Genomic DNA, 13886 nt, shown 5'->3' with positions numbered 1-13886 from the left:
CATTTGCTCACATCTCAACAAGCCTGTGTGTGATTCCCCTTTTTATATTCTTAATGAAAGTATAACAAATTTTGGAAACAGTGGACCAGTTCCCAGTCTTCCAGATGCTTACAAATGATTCATTGTTGAGATATTAAAACCTAAACGATTTCTTTATTTTTTAATAGTTCCTAATAACCTTTCAACCTATGTCTGAAATCACTGAGTTTGAAAGAAGTTGAACTCCTCAGCTTATTAAAAAGTAGAGCTCTTCTTAATCCAGAGATCAAATTTTTATGGGGTAAGGCGGATATCCTGCCCGGACATTTCCCCGTCTAAAGTTGCCATTCGAGGCCACGTGCAGAAGCCAAATTCCGCGTGTGCTGCCATTTCTGCGGTTGAAGGTATCTCCGGCTGTCCCGACTTTTTGTCCTAGCTGTGCATTAAATGCCACTCAGTCAGCCAGCCAGCTTTAGTTCACTCATTTTCCAGGGCTTGGTTATGCGACAAGGGGGCGTGGCTGTTGGGGCTGCTAAAGGGGCGTGGCTTTCGAGAGGGGTGGTGTGTGTGGCGGAGGGCAGAATGCAGTTGCATACTTTTGCAGCAGTGCGCTCCACTTGGCGTGCGGCATGCCACAACGCTCCGGATCCGTATGACATTGCAACGGAGCGGCGACGATGATGATGATGACGATGATGATAGCGATGCCACAGTGTTGCGTCATGTAAAAGATAAACAAGTCGACATTTTGACAATCTAAAAAGTAAAGAATAAATCCCGTGCGGAATGAAAGAAGCCAACAACAGACGACGACGGGTAAAAAACAAGATGGAACAATGGATGATGATGGCGAGCTCGCGTTGCGATGAACTCCATGAAAGTCGCCCATCAAATAATCGAAATCAACCTTCAACTTCCAACTTTGGGTCCTGCAATTTATATGCAAATTTCATTAAGAAAAATGCGGTTGTCTGGGGGTAAAAATATCCGCTAGTGAGGCCATCCGCTGCCATCAGTGTTTCTCCCTCCGCCAAAGTAATTGAAACGCAAAATATGCATTTGGCCAGAACTCTGCCCCTCCAAAGCTCCCAACTTCTTGCCCGCGACTCAGCTAATGTAATTTAAAATGGTCGAGTGGCAAATTACTTTTAAAATATGTAGCATTGGGTAAACAATTTATTTAAAATACAAAAACACTAGATATCTTACCACATCCAATTATTTTATTATTTTCTCCATTTCAAGTGTGTGTAATACATTTGAAAAATATTTTATGTCTTTTGAAGTAGGTATCATTAAATCAATACGAAAATAAAGCCTAAAAGTGCGGACGGATTTTTCTTGTACTTCTGCAGAATATCTCAATTTATTTCTCCTATTGAAATCTTTTACTTTGTCTTGATTTTATCTCTGCCTCTTGAAGTTAACATTTAGTTATTTCTGAAGCGTACTCAGGCTGTGCAACTTTATTTGAATCACATTTTTGTGTTTGTGCATCAAAGTTTATCCAACTTTTCTCAGAGGGTGTTGCTTCTATCAGAGTCTGAATACCTCAATATAATGCAGATTACAAGCCAACCAGCGCGCCGTTGATGACAACATGAAAACCTTCTTTCCATCGCCATTTTCCGCCCGGCTTTGATGGTTTCATTTTCCAGCCGCAGCCTCTCCAATCGTAGAGAACTTTTTGTGTGCGTTTTTCTCGTGTTTAATGTTTTATGACGTACTCAGAAAACAAAAACCTAACAAAGAGAACAAAAATTGTGACAAATATGTATGGCTGAGCAGAACACTTCAATTTTTGTTTAAATGCCAATAAAACTGTCATCAAAAAGTTGTTAAGTAATGAAACATTGAAAATAAATGTGTGCACCGACTGCGGGAAGTCTCTTTTCCTCTGCCAGTCTTCCTTTTTTTTTTCTTTTACTTGTTTCCCCGACCAGTAAAGCAAACTTTTGCCTCTGGCAATTGTTCAAGAATTAATAGCCGAAATGCTGCATTCTTTGGGGTGGGGCACTTACAATTTAAGCTGCTGCTGCCACCCATCACACCACCCACCACCCACCCACCATTGTTGCACATTTACTTTTTGCAGCATATCAAGTTGAGCGCATAAGTTTTCCATATTTTTTGCCTGGCCATCGAACCGCACGGGAAAAAAATCGTTATAAATTAAATGGCGTGCTGTTCCATTTCAATTTATTGTCAAATTGATACACTACTAAACACGCACATTTAAATCTCAAGAAAGTAAATTAATATCATATTTGTGTAATAAAGATAAATTGAGGAATAAAAGTACCTTCCTGGTGAAGGTAACAATGTTTAATTTTAACTGAAAGTATTTATGCAAATAATGCCTAGCAAAAATATTATTTAATAATACATACTTGCTTCCTGCTATTTGGATTTTCATTTGTATAAACTCTATTGCATTTAAATATTACGAAGAGGAACTTTTTATGCGCAGTCAACATGTTGTTTTAAAATATATATATCTTTTTTATCTTAACCGGATGTTTTGATTCCCACTGGAATGCCGCATTGATTACCAATTTTTTCCACACTGCACCGATTTTTTCATATTTTCGGTTCAGTTGTTTTTTTGCCCATTTTTTGAATTTTTACATTTTGTGGGTTGAGCGTTTTCTTTACGTTCCATTATTGCTGTTGAAAAAGTTTTCCCGCTCATAATTCCCGATTGCTCTTTTGCTCAATTGTAAATCTGAGGGGTGAGGAGTGTTGGGTGGATACTCAGTGGGGTCTTCGGCGGGGATGGGTATATTCGGCAGCCCCGGTCCGCAGTTGTTTTACGCAACATTTGCTGTGGCATCGGACTCATCTTCGGTGGAAATTTTTGGTGGGGTGGCGGTGGGCGTACGTGGGCACCCACATCTCTGGAGCTCGGACTTGAACTCTCTCGTCTACTTTTGGACTCAAACGTCTGTTTTACGCTAATTGGAAAAGTTGCAAGTTTTTTGCCCCGCTTTTTACCAGTTAGGGGGGTCTAAATGGCAGGGGGCGGACTTTACTCGATAGGCCCGTGCGGTGTGTGGCTTTTATTGGAGGCAAATTGCTTAGAGCGATGCTTATTAGCAGCTGACACGGCTACGGCTGTCTCATCATCAAAGTTGCGGCCTAAACTGCGAGCAGCTTAAAAAATACGTATACAAAATAATCACAAGACAAACGACCTGACTTTCATACTTTTAAATTGGCCATTAGCCCGCTTTCGCGATAGGCCCTGTCAGAGAATCTCGGCTACGCCCTTCCCAAAATCAGCTTAGTCTTAAGCCCCTGCATCCTGCTCTTTATTTGTAATTATAATAAACAAAAATGACTTTATATTTTGAAGGATGTTTCTGCATCCGCTGTTTGCTCTCGTCGCGCCATTATCATCAAGAGCTCTTCGCTAACGCGGTGTTTATGCAGCGCCGAAAGTCGTGATTTTAAAAATAGTGATTCTTAAAATGTTGGGGATATTTTTGAAATTCACTTCAAATCAATCCTTGTCATAGGACTGCCTAACAAATTATATCTAGCCCGATATAAGATTTTTACTTCCCTAAAACAGCTAAAAAAAATAATATAAAATAATGATAAGCCTGCGAATTATATTTTTACGAGAACTTAATATTCGGTTACAACTATAAACATATATAATTAAAATATGTTTGGATTTTGATGTTGAACTGGCACTAAGACTTAAGATTTCCGTTTAAAATAAAAATGGGAAATTTTTCGCATACCCTCCTCACTGGCATTATTCGGAAATCTGCCACCGTGTAAACCCGAATTTCAGTAGTACTACGAAGGTCCTTCGCGTGTTGCGTCTGATGACTCTGCCTTCCAGGCTCACCGGCGAGAGCGCCTGCGTGGTGAGAGGAAATAGTGGGATATTCCTCTGTGGGACACCAGAAACAAGAACAAAAACACTGGAAAATCCCGAAATCGGAGCGATATATGTCCGTTCTGACTGGCAAATGGTCTGTGCAGCGACGGCGGCAGCAGGTTAGTTCAGTCTCTTGCCTCAAATGGCCGCGTGCGGCAGACAAAAGCGCATGAAAAATTCATTTGGAACCGTCGGAACCGAAAGTTTAGCGTCAGGATAGCGACAACAACAAGGACCACGGCACTAGTATAGCGAATATAGTATATCGAGTGCTAGTCCTAAACGTCTATCGTTAGGTGTAACGAGGTGTGCTCCTGTGTGTGTGTGTGGAGGATTTGTGACTGTGTCAGTGACGTTGTTAAAAAACACAACAACAATTGAATGCCAAATTGAAAGTGGTTGACAGGCAACTGGAAAAACAACAAGAGCCAAGGCAATAGCTTCGAGTGTCCTTTCGGCCAAGGCAAAGTGAAAGCAATACTCATCCGAAAAATAGAGAAAATACACAAAACCGCGATCGAAAAGCAAGTTGCAATTGCCGAAAGCCTATTACTTTTCCATTGATTTCCCAGCAAATAGAGTGAGCAACAATTCCGAAAATATGTTGTAAGCCTGGACTCCTTCGTTTGATTGTGAGAGTGGGAGTAGTCACAGAACATCAAACGTTTAAATACAAATTAGTATGGCATGTGTTCCAACAAATTCGATTTTCCCCTCATGCTGTCCCTTTCGCACACGCGTCGTTCCGTCTCTTTCTGCGTTGAATTTTCAACAACTTTTTGGCATGTGGCATACTTTTTCGGGTTTCTTTAAAATTAATTTCCGAAGTTCTGTTTTCTGTTTCGATGTATTTTTCCTTTTTTTGTTTTTTTGTGGTGTATGGGCAGCGAGTTCATTTTCCAGGCTCTGATTTTGGCCCTGACCACGTTTTGGTTAATTAAGCCAGCGGAGTCGCCGAAGTGCGATTTGAAGCCAGCTTGAGCAGACATTGATTAAAAAATGTCGATGGTGTCATCAAGTTGAATGGGAAAACTTTAATTGGGAGCAACGGTTGCGGAAACTTTTTCAAACTGATGGACAACTACGTCTAGCTTGCTTTCAAAAATTACTTTTTAATTTGAATCTGATTAGGTTTCTGTGAAAGTTTTCACAGTCAATTAAAAAACATTTTCTGTGGAAATAGCAGGAAGCAGCACATTGACCTTTACATATTTTTTGATTAACAAAGTTTTTTCCGGCATCACAAGGGCTTTAATTCGCTAAGAGATTGTTAATATGTTGTTTTTTCTATGTAAAAGGCAATTAATTTGCTTCTGCGAATGCGTTTTAATTTAAATTAGTTCAATGCGATAAAAATGCAATTAGGATTAGCTCGCTCCCACTAAGGCGCAATTCATTTAAGTCCGTAAGCAAAAAGTTAATGTTTTTTGTTTAATTCAATGCCTCGAAAAGTTTAGTTTTAGATATAGTTTTTTATAAATGTACATTGTGTCTGTCAAAACTCCACATTCATAATATAAAAAAAAAGAAATGGAATAAATTGTGTTCTAAATGAAATGTTGCTTAAATGTTATTAATGAATAATTTGATTAGCTCATAAAGTGTCACCATTTTAGGATATTTCAATTTGGCGAAACACATTGCGGAACCATTTTACAAATTTATGACCATCGAAAGTAGGCAGGCGTCAATGAAATTTTAATGAAATTAGACCGGCAAGCGATTTCCGCAAATTTTCAATTGTAAAACGCCAATTCTGGAGATATTTGGGGATGGGGCACCGAGCTACTGTCCGCAGTTTATGGCATTTTAATCATCTAGAAATGCTCTTGCTCTTTGCAGTCAACATGCAAATTGCCTGCGCCGGACCCGCAGTCGAATCCAGGGCCAGAATCCTTGCCAGGCATCCTCATCGTCAGCAGCAGCAGCATCATCATCATTGGAGGCAGTGGAACTCAAACGCACCGTAGAGCCAGCCAACAGGGCGCAATAAAAATTGCCTATAAATGGGCGGAAGTGCCAGAGGCGTGGGGCGGAGGGGCGTGGTCCTGGAGCAGGATGTACGCACAAGGTCGTCGCAGGGGGAGCGGAAGAGGGGGCTCGCTGGCAAACAGCAGCACAACAATGCCAAGCTTCCGCTTAGGATGCGCTCGAACGGAAGTTATTTTGGCCGCCTGAACGTGAGCGCGCTGCTCATCTACTTGTGGTGCTATCTGCTCCTGGTTATGGCAGCATCTGGCGGCAGCAACCACGTGGTAAATGGCCTCAAATGCTATTGCAATCCGAAGGAGTGCGACGTGATCCGCTCACCCGACTGCCCCGGAAAAGGACTTATGCTGTGGGATCCCTGCAAGTAAGTCCCGGTCCCAGAGCTCCAATTAAAACGATATATTCCGGCCTGCACATGCCATCCATTTTGCATGTGAGCCAAACCAAAGAAATTGATATTAGGATTTATTCCAGCGGTCGAGCTCTGTTTAAAATTTTCATTTTGTTCTGGTAAACTTCTGACTTTTGGTATAATGGAATACAATTTTCCGTACGCCAGTAATCATAAAATCATTCTATGATTTAACTATTTATACAGTGTCCCCATTTCGTATCGCGCCATAGTGTTGTTATCAAACCAATTAAATTAATTTTAAATTTCGGTTTGTACCTTTACCAAAATGTTAGTTTCCAAAATAAATAGGCAGACTTGATTGCCTAACACACGGACGAGCCTTATTTTCATTATATTAACGTTGGTTGAACAATGGTGGTCAAAACAATAGAAAACAATTTAATAGTGCGTAATTCTGATGCTTTGATGATTACCCGCAGGTTTATCAACGTTTTTGTTTTATGTATACACATATACCAAATTATACAAGTGTTAAGCTCCCATGATTTTATGATTGAATAAATACATTAATTATTTACAAGTTATTTGAATAATACAAATACGCATACTTTCATATAACAATGCCTATTAGATCATTATTCGACATGGATATTGTTTTGAATCGTACTTAAATTCTCCTTTATCTATAATAAATGGGTTAGTTTAAATGATTCGCAGAGAGCTGTGACGTTTTTACTAACTACGAGTATTACCTAACTAAGCATGAAATGGTCACAAATTCATAAGCTCACCACGATCTTAATAATTGGCATTGATATAATTAAGAGCGTCAGACATCAGAGTGTCTCCTTCGTATTCCAACCCAATTCGCATCGTGAGTCACGTAATGGACTGATTGGAATTCGCATCAGGCATCCTTCTGCTCATCTCACTCCGAGTAGAGAGTGTTAACTAATTGTTAACGCTTATCGAATCGAAGACGAAATCTAATCAATTACTACTGGGATTCATTCCATCCATAGTCCATTGCGAGGATTATGGTCACATCCATTTATTCTATATGTCATATACATACCTCCAACTATTCGCAGATGTTGCCGCATATGCGCCAAAACTTTAGGCGAATCCTGCGGCGGTCCGGGCGGATTTTCCGGTCAATGTGAGCCGCCCCTGCAGTGTGTGACCAAGCTGCCCATTAGCAGCGGATTGGGCGTGTGCATGGGTGAGTCCTTAGTTTTATGTACACACTACAAATGTGCACTCAGAAAAAAAGGGTATCCCAATGATCTATATTTTATGTATACATACATAAGAAAGGGGATATGCAAGTGGAATGATCAAATAAAATACTTTTTATTTTTGTACAAATTTCTAGCTTAACTTGTGGATTTTGATATGATAATAATAATAATAAGGATTTTATTATTGATATTGTGTTTATTTGGTACATTTAAAGCTATTAATACATTACAATTTTCTTTATTGCTAGGTTATAGGTTTTCGAAACATAAGTTTTTTTCCAGCGTGCATTTATCACTCGTAAAAATAAAAAAAAGGGCGGGCGTGGGGGCGGGGCACCGGCGAGCTAGTTATGGTTGGGTTATGGAGCATTCGTATTTAGTCGCATCCATTATGCATTAACATCACGTATTATAGACCACCGCGCCCTCAATTGATATGTCCGCAACCAGTTCGGATCGCTTCAGCAATTTCAGTCGCACTTGCCATTTGGCCTGCGGAGCTCCTGGCGGGAATTCGTCCGAATTGAATGTATAGTTGCGGATCTCGTACAGTTTTCCCTGCATAATTTGATGGCATCAATTCGGGTTTTGTGTATAATCGTGTTTGGGGAATTAATCCGTCCCGCTTGTGCAGCAATTTGCAATAAAAATGGAAAATGGTAAATGAAATAACTGCAGAATGTTGTTCAATTTTAACTAGTTTCGTTCGACGAGAGTGCCTCAACACGAAATGTTGACAAATATTTGCTTTTATTTATTGAAAGTTGTATCTCAAGGGAAAATATTTGTCTTCATTCTGCTCCAAAAAAACAAGCGGAAGTCCTATTTCATTAAATTGCTCTCCTGGCTTGTTGTCATCGAAAAATTTGATAAGAGCTGAAGTTCTCAAATTGTAACAATGACTGGAAAGCTAATGTTTCATCGACATATTCCGCATCTATAGCAAATAAAGTATGAAATTTTAGGTATGCCTTCTTCACTAACCTTCGATACAGGACATCTGGATGGTAAATTGCTGACCGACTTGAGCCTTTTGAGCAATTTGCCAACGATGTTGTTTTGGTACATCGAGCCCAAGTATTTGCATCCGTCCATCTTGATATTGGCTATATTCATGCGGCTTTTATCCTTTTTCATCAAATCAAATGTTGCAAGTACGTCGAAGTGCTCGATGGTTTGATTTAAACTGAATTTGACCGATACCACTGCAATCCTTGGTCGCACAAGTAGACATTCCAAGCTATTGACATATTTCTTGGCTACAATTTGGCAGCTCAGTGTTTTGATCGCGATGTCATAGTTGTTCTGGCGTGTAGAGTTTCTTTTTAAAATATTAGGCGGGGCAAACACAACAAACCTTTGCCAGTCCAAATTGCAGAGGTAGAAAAATCACGAAAAACGAAAATCGGGCCAGCATTATGCCAAACTAAAGCGAAAAATTAGATTTGGGTCGGCTTATATAGGCCTCGCATAATTTAAAATAAACGCCATCATAATCTCTTTTAATGCGTTAAGAATCAAAGTTCATTGTGGGGCTTAATTACCATTTAATGTGTGATTAATACGACCCAGAAATGCTCCCCATTTCACCGACATGGTGTTAATAACCGCATTTGTTTTGCTTGTATGTTTGAAATAGATTTGCAGCACCTGACCGCCCTGACCTACAGTCAGCATGATAATTGTTCCGACAGCGATTCGATTGTTTTGGAGCCGGGCTGCGAGATCACCAACAAACGCTGCCAGTGCTGGCCAACTATGCGCACCTGTCTCAGCGAACTGACCAGCGATGGGGGATCCCCCGACGACTCTCGCTGGCACTTCAAGAACCTAGAGGTTGGTACATCCATCCACTCACACGCAAATTTCCCTTCTAATACGCCTTGATTTCCCGCCAGGACTGCCAGTTGAATCTACAAAATCTAATAAAACTCGAACAGGAATTCGATGAAGACTACAAAATCTCACCGAGCAAATTCACATACAAAAAACTGCGCAGAAAGCGAAAATCTTTAAAGAAACGAATGTAAGTGTAACCAAGGGCTTGAAATCATGTAAAAAGGTGTCCAAAAGCATGCATCTTTTTAGTCTGTGCTCAATTGCTTATTGTGAACATAACCCTTTATTATGGTTTTCAAAGCCGAAGTGATTTCTCTAATTTGTATTTTATAGCGAAATTCCATTTTTTTTAGCATCATCTTGAAGGATTGAGGCCTGAATGTGCCACTGCGACTTTCCGCGTTCTCAGCTCTTAACTCAATAAAACAAAATGAGGAATCTCTGTACAGATAGTATGCTTACTTCTAACTAATTATATGGCTATTATTAATAACGTACATATATAACAACATATACATGAGGAAAAAGTACATATGAGACATAGACAAAAATGTATGTATCCTAAGACATTTGTTACTTTATTGTTTTTAGAAAGCGCGTACGTATGTATAAATTTGCAATTTTTATTCCTACTGCCCCCGAAAAGAAAATATACAAAACAATAAATGGAAAACATTTACAAAATGTTATTGCTTTAAACAAATAACAAATACGAAATGTGCAAAGTGTTGGAATTTTCCATAGGCCTAAGTCCAGCCATTCAATAAACAATAAAGCCGAATGACAAATTTTGCTAACTGAAACAGCATCGAAAATATATAAGTGGTCAGAAAAAAAAGCGAAACTTGATTGTCTTTATTATGGGACTTAATAGTTTATAATAAGAACTTTTCTGTCTTTAGAAGTATGCTTAATTTCAACCCTGAAGATATTAAAGGTCATGAGATCTCGACGGTAATACGGGCAGGGCCAGATCGACCCGGCTTTTTATTCCTTATCAAGAATATATATAGTTTATTTGGTCGGAAACGCTTCCTTCTACCTATTACATACGTTTCAACGAATCAAGTAAACGAGTAACGGGTATACAAAATAATTAACCCATTTATTGGGTGGTTTGCGCACCAACGGATACGTCCAAATCGATTTAAATGCGGATTAAGAATATACATATGTATATACTTTATAAAAAGAAAAGCTTACTTCTACTTTTTATCTATTCGTCAACTTTTTTGATATTAAAATAAAAAAATTATGCTGTTTGTATGTTCATATGTATTTATTAATTAATGCAAATAAATTGCCAGACATACTCAATTAAATTCGAACAAATCCAAACAAATTTAATTCGTCGCATATGAAACAAACAAATCTTATAATTTTTACGATGAACTCTTATACATACATTTATTTTACTCGGAGGGTATAGTTACATAATGGGTAATGGCTAACTATTGCTTTATTCGTAAGGTATGCTCCTGTTAAGAGGGTGTAGAAAACGTGTAAGTTATGAATGTAGAATTCAGTAGGTTCAACTGCCAGGCGCTAGGTGTCGCACCAATTCCTTCGTGGAAATCGTTTAGATTTCTCCTATTCTTGTAGATATCGTTAATGCAAAAAATGCTTTTATAAATTGACTTGTTTAGGTTACTCGTCTGCTTATAAAAATTAAGTTTTTAATGGTTATGTCAGTTATCAGAATACAAAATGATCCATATAATATAAATGGATCATTTTGTATTCTGATAATACCTTTTCACATGCCAGCCGATGCTTTCTAAACAATTTCATGGTAGTATTTTGATTTGCTGCATAAACAAATGCAAATTCATATATTTATTTAGTATAGTGACTTACCTTTGGAATAGGCAAATTATAATTAAGCAAGTACACGGAAACCACCGACTCACCTGTCCTGCTTCCAAGCCTTAGTAACTACCTGGCGAATAAAGCAGCGTTCTAAGACCCCAACTCCAATTCCAATTCCAAGCCCCTTTGGCCCAAAAATCGACCATCAACAGCATTCGAGTGGGGTCAGTTCTTCATCTTGAAAAGATCAAAGATACACTTTGGCGCTTAAGTGTTTTCCCGGCACTCCGTAGCCTCATCGCCAGCTATCAAGTGAAGGAGTTCGAGATATTTGTTTCGCTTTTCGAATTGAGTTGTTATATTTTCTGTGGCTCCGTGCACTCGAGTTCGTTAGGCACCTTAGTGGAGCAAACAAAAGCAATTAGACGGCGTCATCTGACAGCCTCAATGGAATAGTTTTCGGAGCGAATACCGGCGGAATGCCGCAGCGTTTATCGATCGATCGCCCTCTGATGGGATGTCCAACTGCCAATGAGACCGGGCCGAATAAAAAATAAGTGAAATACAAATGGGACGAGGGGGGGCCACTGTATCCAGGGCGCAGAACAAAAGAGCTCCACTGCGGAGGAGTGAGGTGTTAAAAATTCTACTCTTTATGCTCCTATTATGATTTGACTCGCTGCTTGTGGACTTTGATGAACGTTTACGATATGAAAAGTATCTGATGATGCACTTAAAAAAATATATTACTCCTGGCTTGTTTTGGGTTGAAACTTGAAGTTCAATAAATTAATTATAATAATTAATAAGTTATTTCTGAAACAGCAAAAAAAACCTTACCTTCAATGTTGCTTAAGTATTTTTGTAGAGAGATCGAATGAAATGCAAAAAATCCTAGATTGAAGTCGCATTTCTTCGAGTATATATGTGCGTGGAGTTTTTTAAATCTTTTCAGCTTTTGTCTCACTTGTTTGACAACCGATGCGTACAAATCAAAGCAGGAATCCAGAGTCAGAGGCCCCAAGCCCCCGGCTCGTCTGTTGTTTGATTAATAGCCGCACAATTGATATGTTAAGTGGTAAATTACGCCATTGGCACGCAAATGTATCTTTACGATACATACATGCGTTTGTGTGTAGACAAAATAAAAAAACACAAAAACGGGCAAATTGTTGTTTGTTTAAGGCGCCGCTTTGAATGGAGATAAAAATCTCGGAGCTGCGCTATCGAGGCTCTGGAAAGGCGGAGCCTAAAGTGCGTAAAGTGATTTAATTTTGAATGAACGGCGGAGAAAGTTCATCAAACACTCATTCGTTGGCCGGCATACAATTATTCAATTATTTGGTTGACTTTTCCGTTGTTGTATTCAGCGGATGAAAAGTTTGGTATTTTACAAGGTTCGTTGGCTTAAATTAAAACCCATTAGTCTACTTTTAACACGCTTTCAGGGAGTCGATGTTTGTTGTTTTTATGGTAACGTTTATATGCTTAAATAAATGGAAATACAAAGCGAATCGAGGCGAAACAGAAAATCAATTAAAGCCTTTTTGTATATTAGAAAAGCGAAACAATGGGGAGGGAGTTCGATTGATGTCATTAAATTTTTGCCACGCCATAAAATTCATCGATTTTTTTTGTTTTATTGAAAAGCTGCCATGTAGAAGTGTTATAAAAATCAGTTAAAAGCCGAGATGGCCGTAGATTTGATGATTTTTTGTGGTCTCTGTTTTGTTTTTACTGCACGAAGCCTTTGCTTATGCTCAACTAAAATGATTTAATTTCGAAACGTGCCTTGCAAACTTTATGATCAATTTTCGCTTTAAATATAGATTGAATGCCTCGTCGAATTATTTAAATGTGGCTCTGGCTTATTTATTTATTCTGTTCTTTGTTTTTCGAATATCATGTGACGAAGGTGCTTTATCGGAATGCAAAAGTGAAGGAGGGAGCAGCCTTTTGATGATCCCCAATGGATTGTAAATTTTGTAAGTTTTATGGATTTGATTTACGATGTTTTAATAGAACAGTGATTTACGACGCTAAAATTTTTCGATGAAATTCATTTGATTTAATGCGAACATTCGCCTTGCCATTAAGTATTTGTGGCTAATCCTTAAATATTTTGAAATTTATTGTTCGACTACATTCGTGGACATTTGATTGAATTGTGGAAATTTGTAGTTCCATTTACCTTTCTTTTTATGTTGCTACCAGTCCGGCTTTTGTATCTTTTCCCCTAATGAAATTATGGAAACGATCAATATTATTGGCCATTAAAAGTCCATCTTCTGCTCCTGTGAATATCAATCCTCTTTCGATTGTTTTGCACATCAAAGCTGATGGAGTTGACTTCATTTCCATTTCTATTGAGGCATTGATCTCTCGCGCGGTTGTCTGCCTCATAAATAAACTGTGGCAAATTCTCTAAGCCAACTCGCTGAAGGCCCATAAATTATAAGGCCCAGAGCCACAACAACTGAGTTGGCCAGTGTGGTTGTTGTGTCATTTTCCCGGCGCGCTTAATAAACTACACACACTTTATGCGATCTGCGCTTCATGTTGTTGTGGCCTGCCGATTGCTGTTATATGATTTCATATATCATCGGAGCCACGTAGGACCCTCCTCCTCCCACTTTACTCATTTTGTACTTTTTTTTTGCAGAGTTCACTGTGTTCAGAATGCGCAGGCGTGCGGCATTTAGTTCAGCCTGTCGACTCTCGATTGTCCCTCCTTTTGGCCCCGATTGCGAAGATTCCTCTGTGGCTTGCTTGTATATATACT

General features: G+C 38.9%; 2 protein-coding genes across 4 annotated transcripts; one reads left to right on the top strand and one right to left on the bottom strand.

Annotated features, from left to right (window-relative positions):
• Positions 1-4005: 4005 nt before the first annotated feature.
• Positions 4006-10139, top strand: LOC6616344 (cysteine-rich motor neuron 1 protein). Of its 3 annotated transcripts, none has more exons than XM_032718913.1 (6): positions 4006-4117; positions 5714-6224; positions 7307-7437; positions 9096-9292; positions 9355-9482; positions 9649-10139. In XM_032718913.1, the coding sequence occupies exons 2-6, from the start codon at positions 5878-5880 to the stop codon at positions 9665-9667; spliced, it is 822 nt and encodes a 273-aa protein (XP_032574804.1). In that variant the 5' UTR covers positions 4006-4117; positions 5714-5877; the 3' UTR covers positions 9668-10139. The 3 variants fall into 3 exon arrangements, with proteins under 3 accessions (XP_032574804.1, XP_002040704.2, XP_032574805.1); XM_002040668.2 differs by having other exon boundaries at positions 4006-4177; XM_032718914.1 differs by lacking the exon at positions 4006-4117 and adding an exon at positions 4187-4451.
• On the bottom strand, positions 7675-9086 carry LOC116801130. Its single transcript, XM_032718915.1, has 3 exons — positions 8814-9086; positions 8441-8761; positions 7675-8014 (listed from the first exon to the last, which is right to left on the bottom strand). The coding sequence occupies exons 1-3, from the start codon at positions 8871-8873 to the stop codon at positions 7859-7861; spliced, it is 537 nt and encodes a 178-aa protein (XP_032574806.1). The 5' UTR covers positions 8874-9086; the 3' UTR covers positions 7675-7858.
• Positions 10140-13886: the final 3747 nt, after the last annotated feature.

The sequence above is a fragment of the Drosophila sechellia genome, chromosome 3L (genome assembly GCF_004382195.2).
Source record: "Drosophila sechellia strain sech25 chromosome 3L, ASM438219v1, whole genome shotgun sequence".
NCBI lineage: Eukaryota > Metazoa > Arthropoda > Insecta > Diptera > Drosophilidae > Drosophila > Drosophila sechellia.
The sequence above is the reverse complement of the archived record's forward strand: the minus strand, read 5'-3'. Positions and strand labels throughout refer to the sequence as shown.

What these genes read in the sequence shown, in the direction of transcription:
- LOC6616344 (XM_032718913.1), top strand. Translation starts at nt 5,878, where the DNA reads ATGGGCGGAAGTGCCAGAGGCGTGGGGCGGAGGGGCGTGGTCCTGGAG. An exon ending in CGGATTGGGCGTGTGCATGG is followed by an intron (nt 7,438 to 9,095) that starts GTGAGTCCTTAG and finishes TGTTTGAAATAG; the next exon opens with ATTTGCAGCACCTGACCGCC. An exon ending in GGCACTTCAAGAACCTAGAG is followed by an intron (nt 9,293 to 9,354) that starts GTTGGTACATCC and finishes ATTTCCCGCCAG; the next exon opens with GACTGCCAGTTGAATCTACA.
- LOC116801130 (XM_032718915.1), bottom strand. Translation starts at nt 8,873, where the DNA reads ATGCTGGCCCGATTTTCGTTTTTCGTGATTTTTCTACCTCTGCAATTT. An exon ending in TGCAATTTGGACTGGCAAAG is followed by an intron (nt 8,762 to 8,813) that starts GTTTGTTGTGTT and finishes TCTACACGCCAG; the next exon opens with AACAACTATGACATCGCGAT. An exon ending in CCAGATGTCCTGTATCGAAG is followed by an intron (nt 8,015 to 8,440) that starts GTTAGTGAAGAA and finishes CAAATTATGCAG; the next exon opens with GGAAAACTGTACGAGATCCG.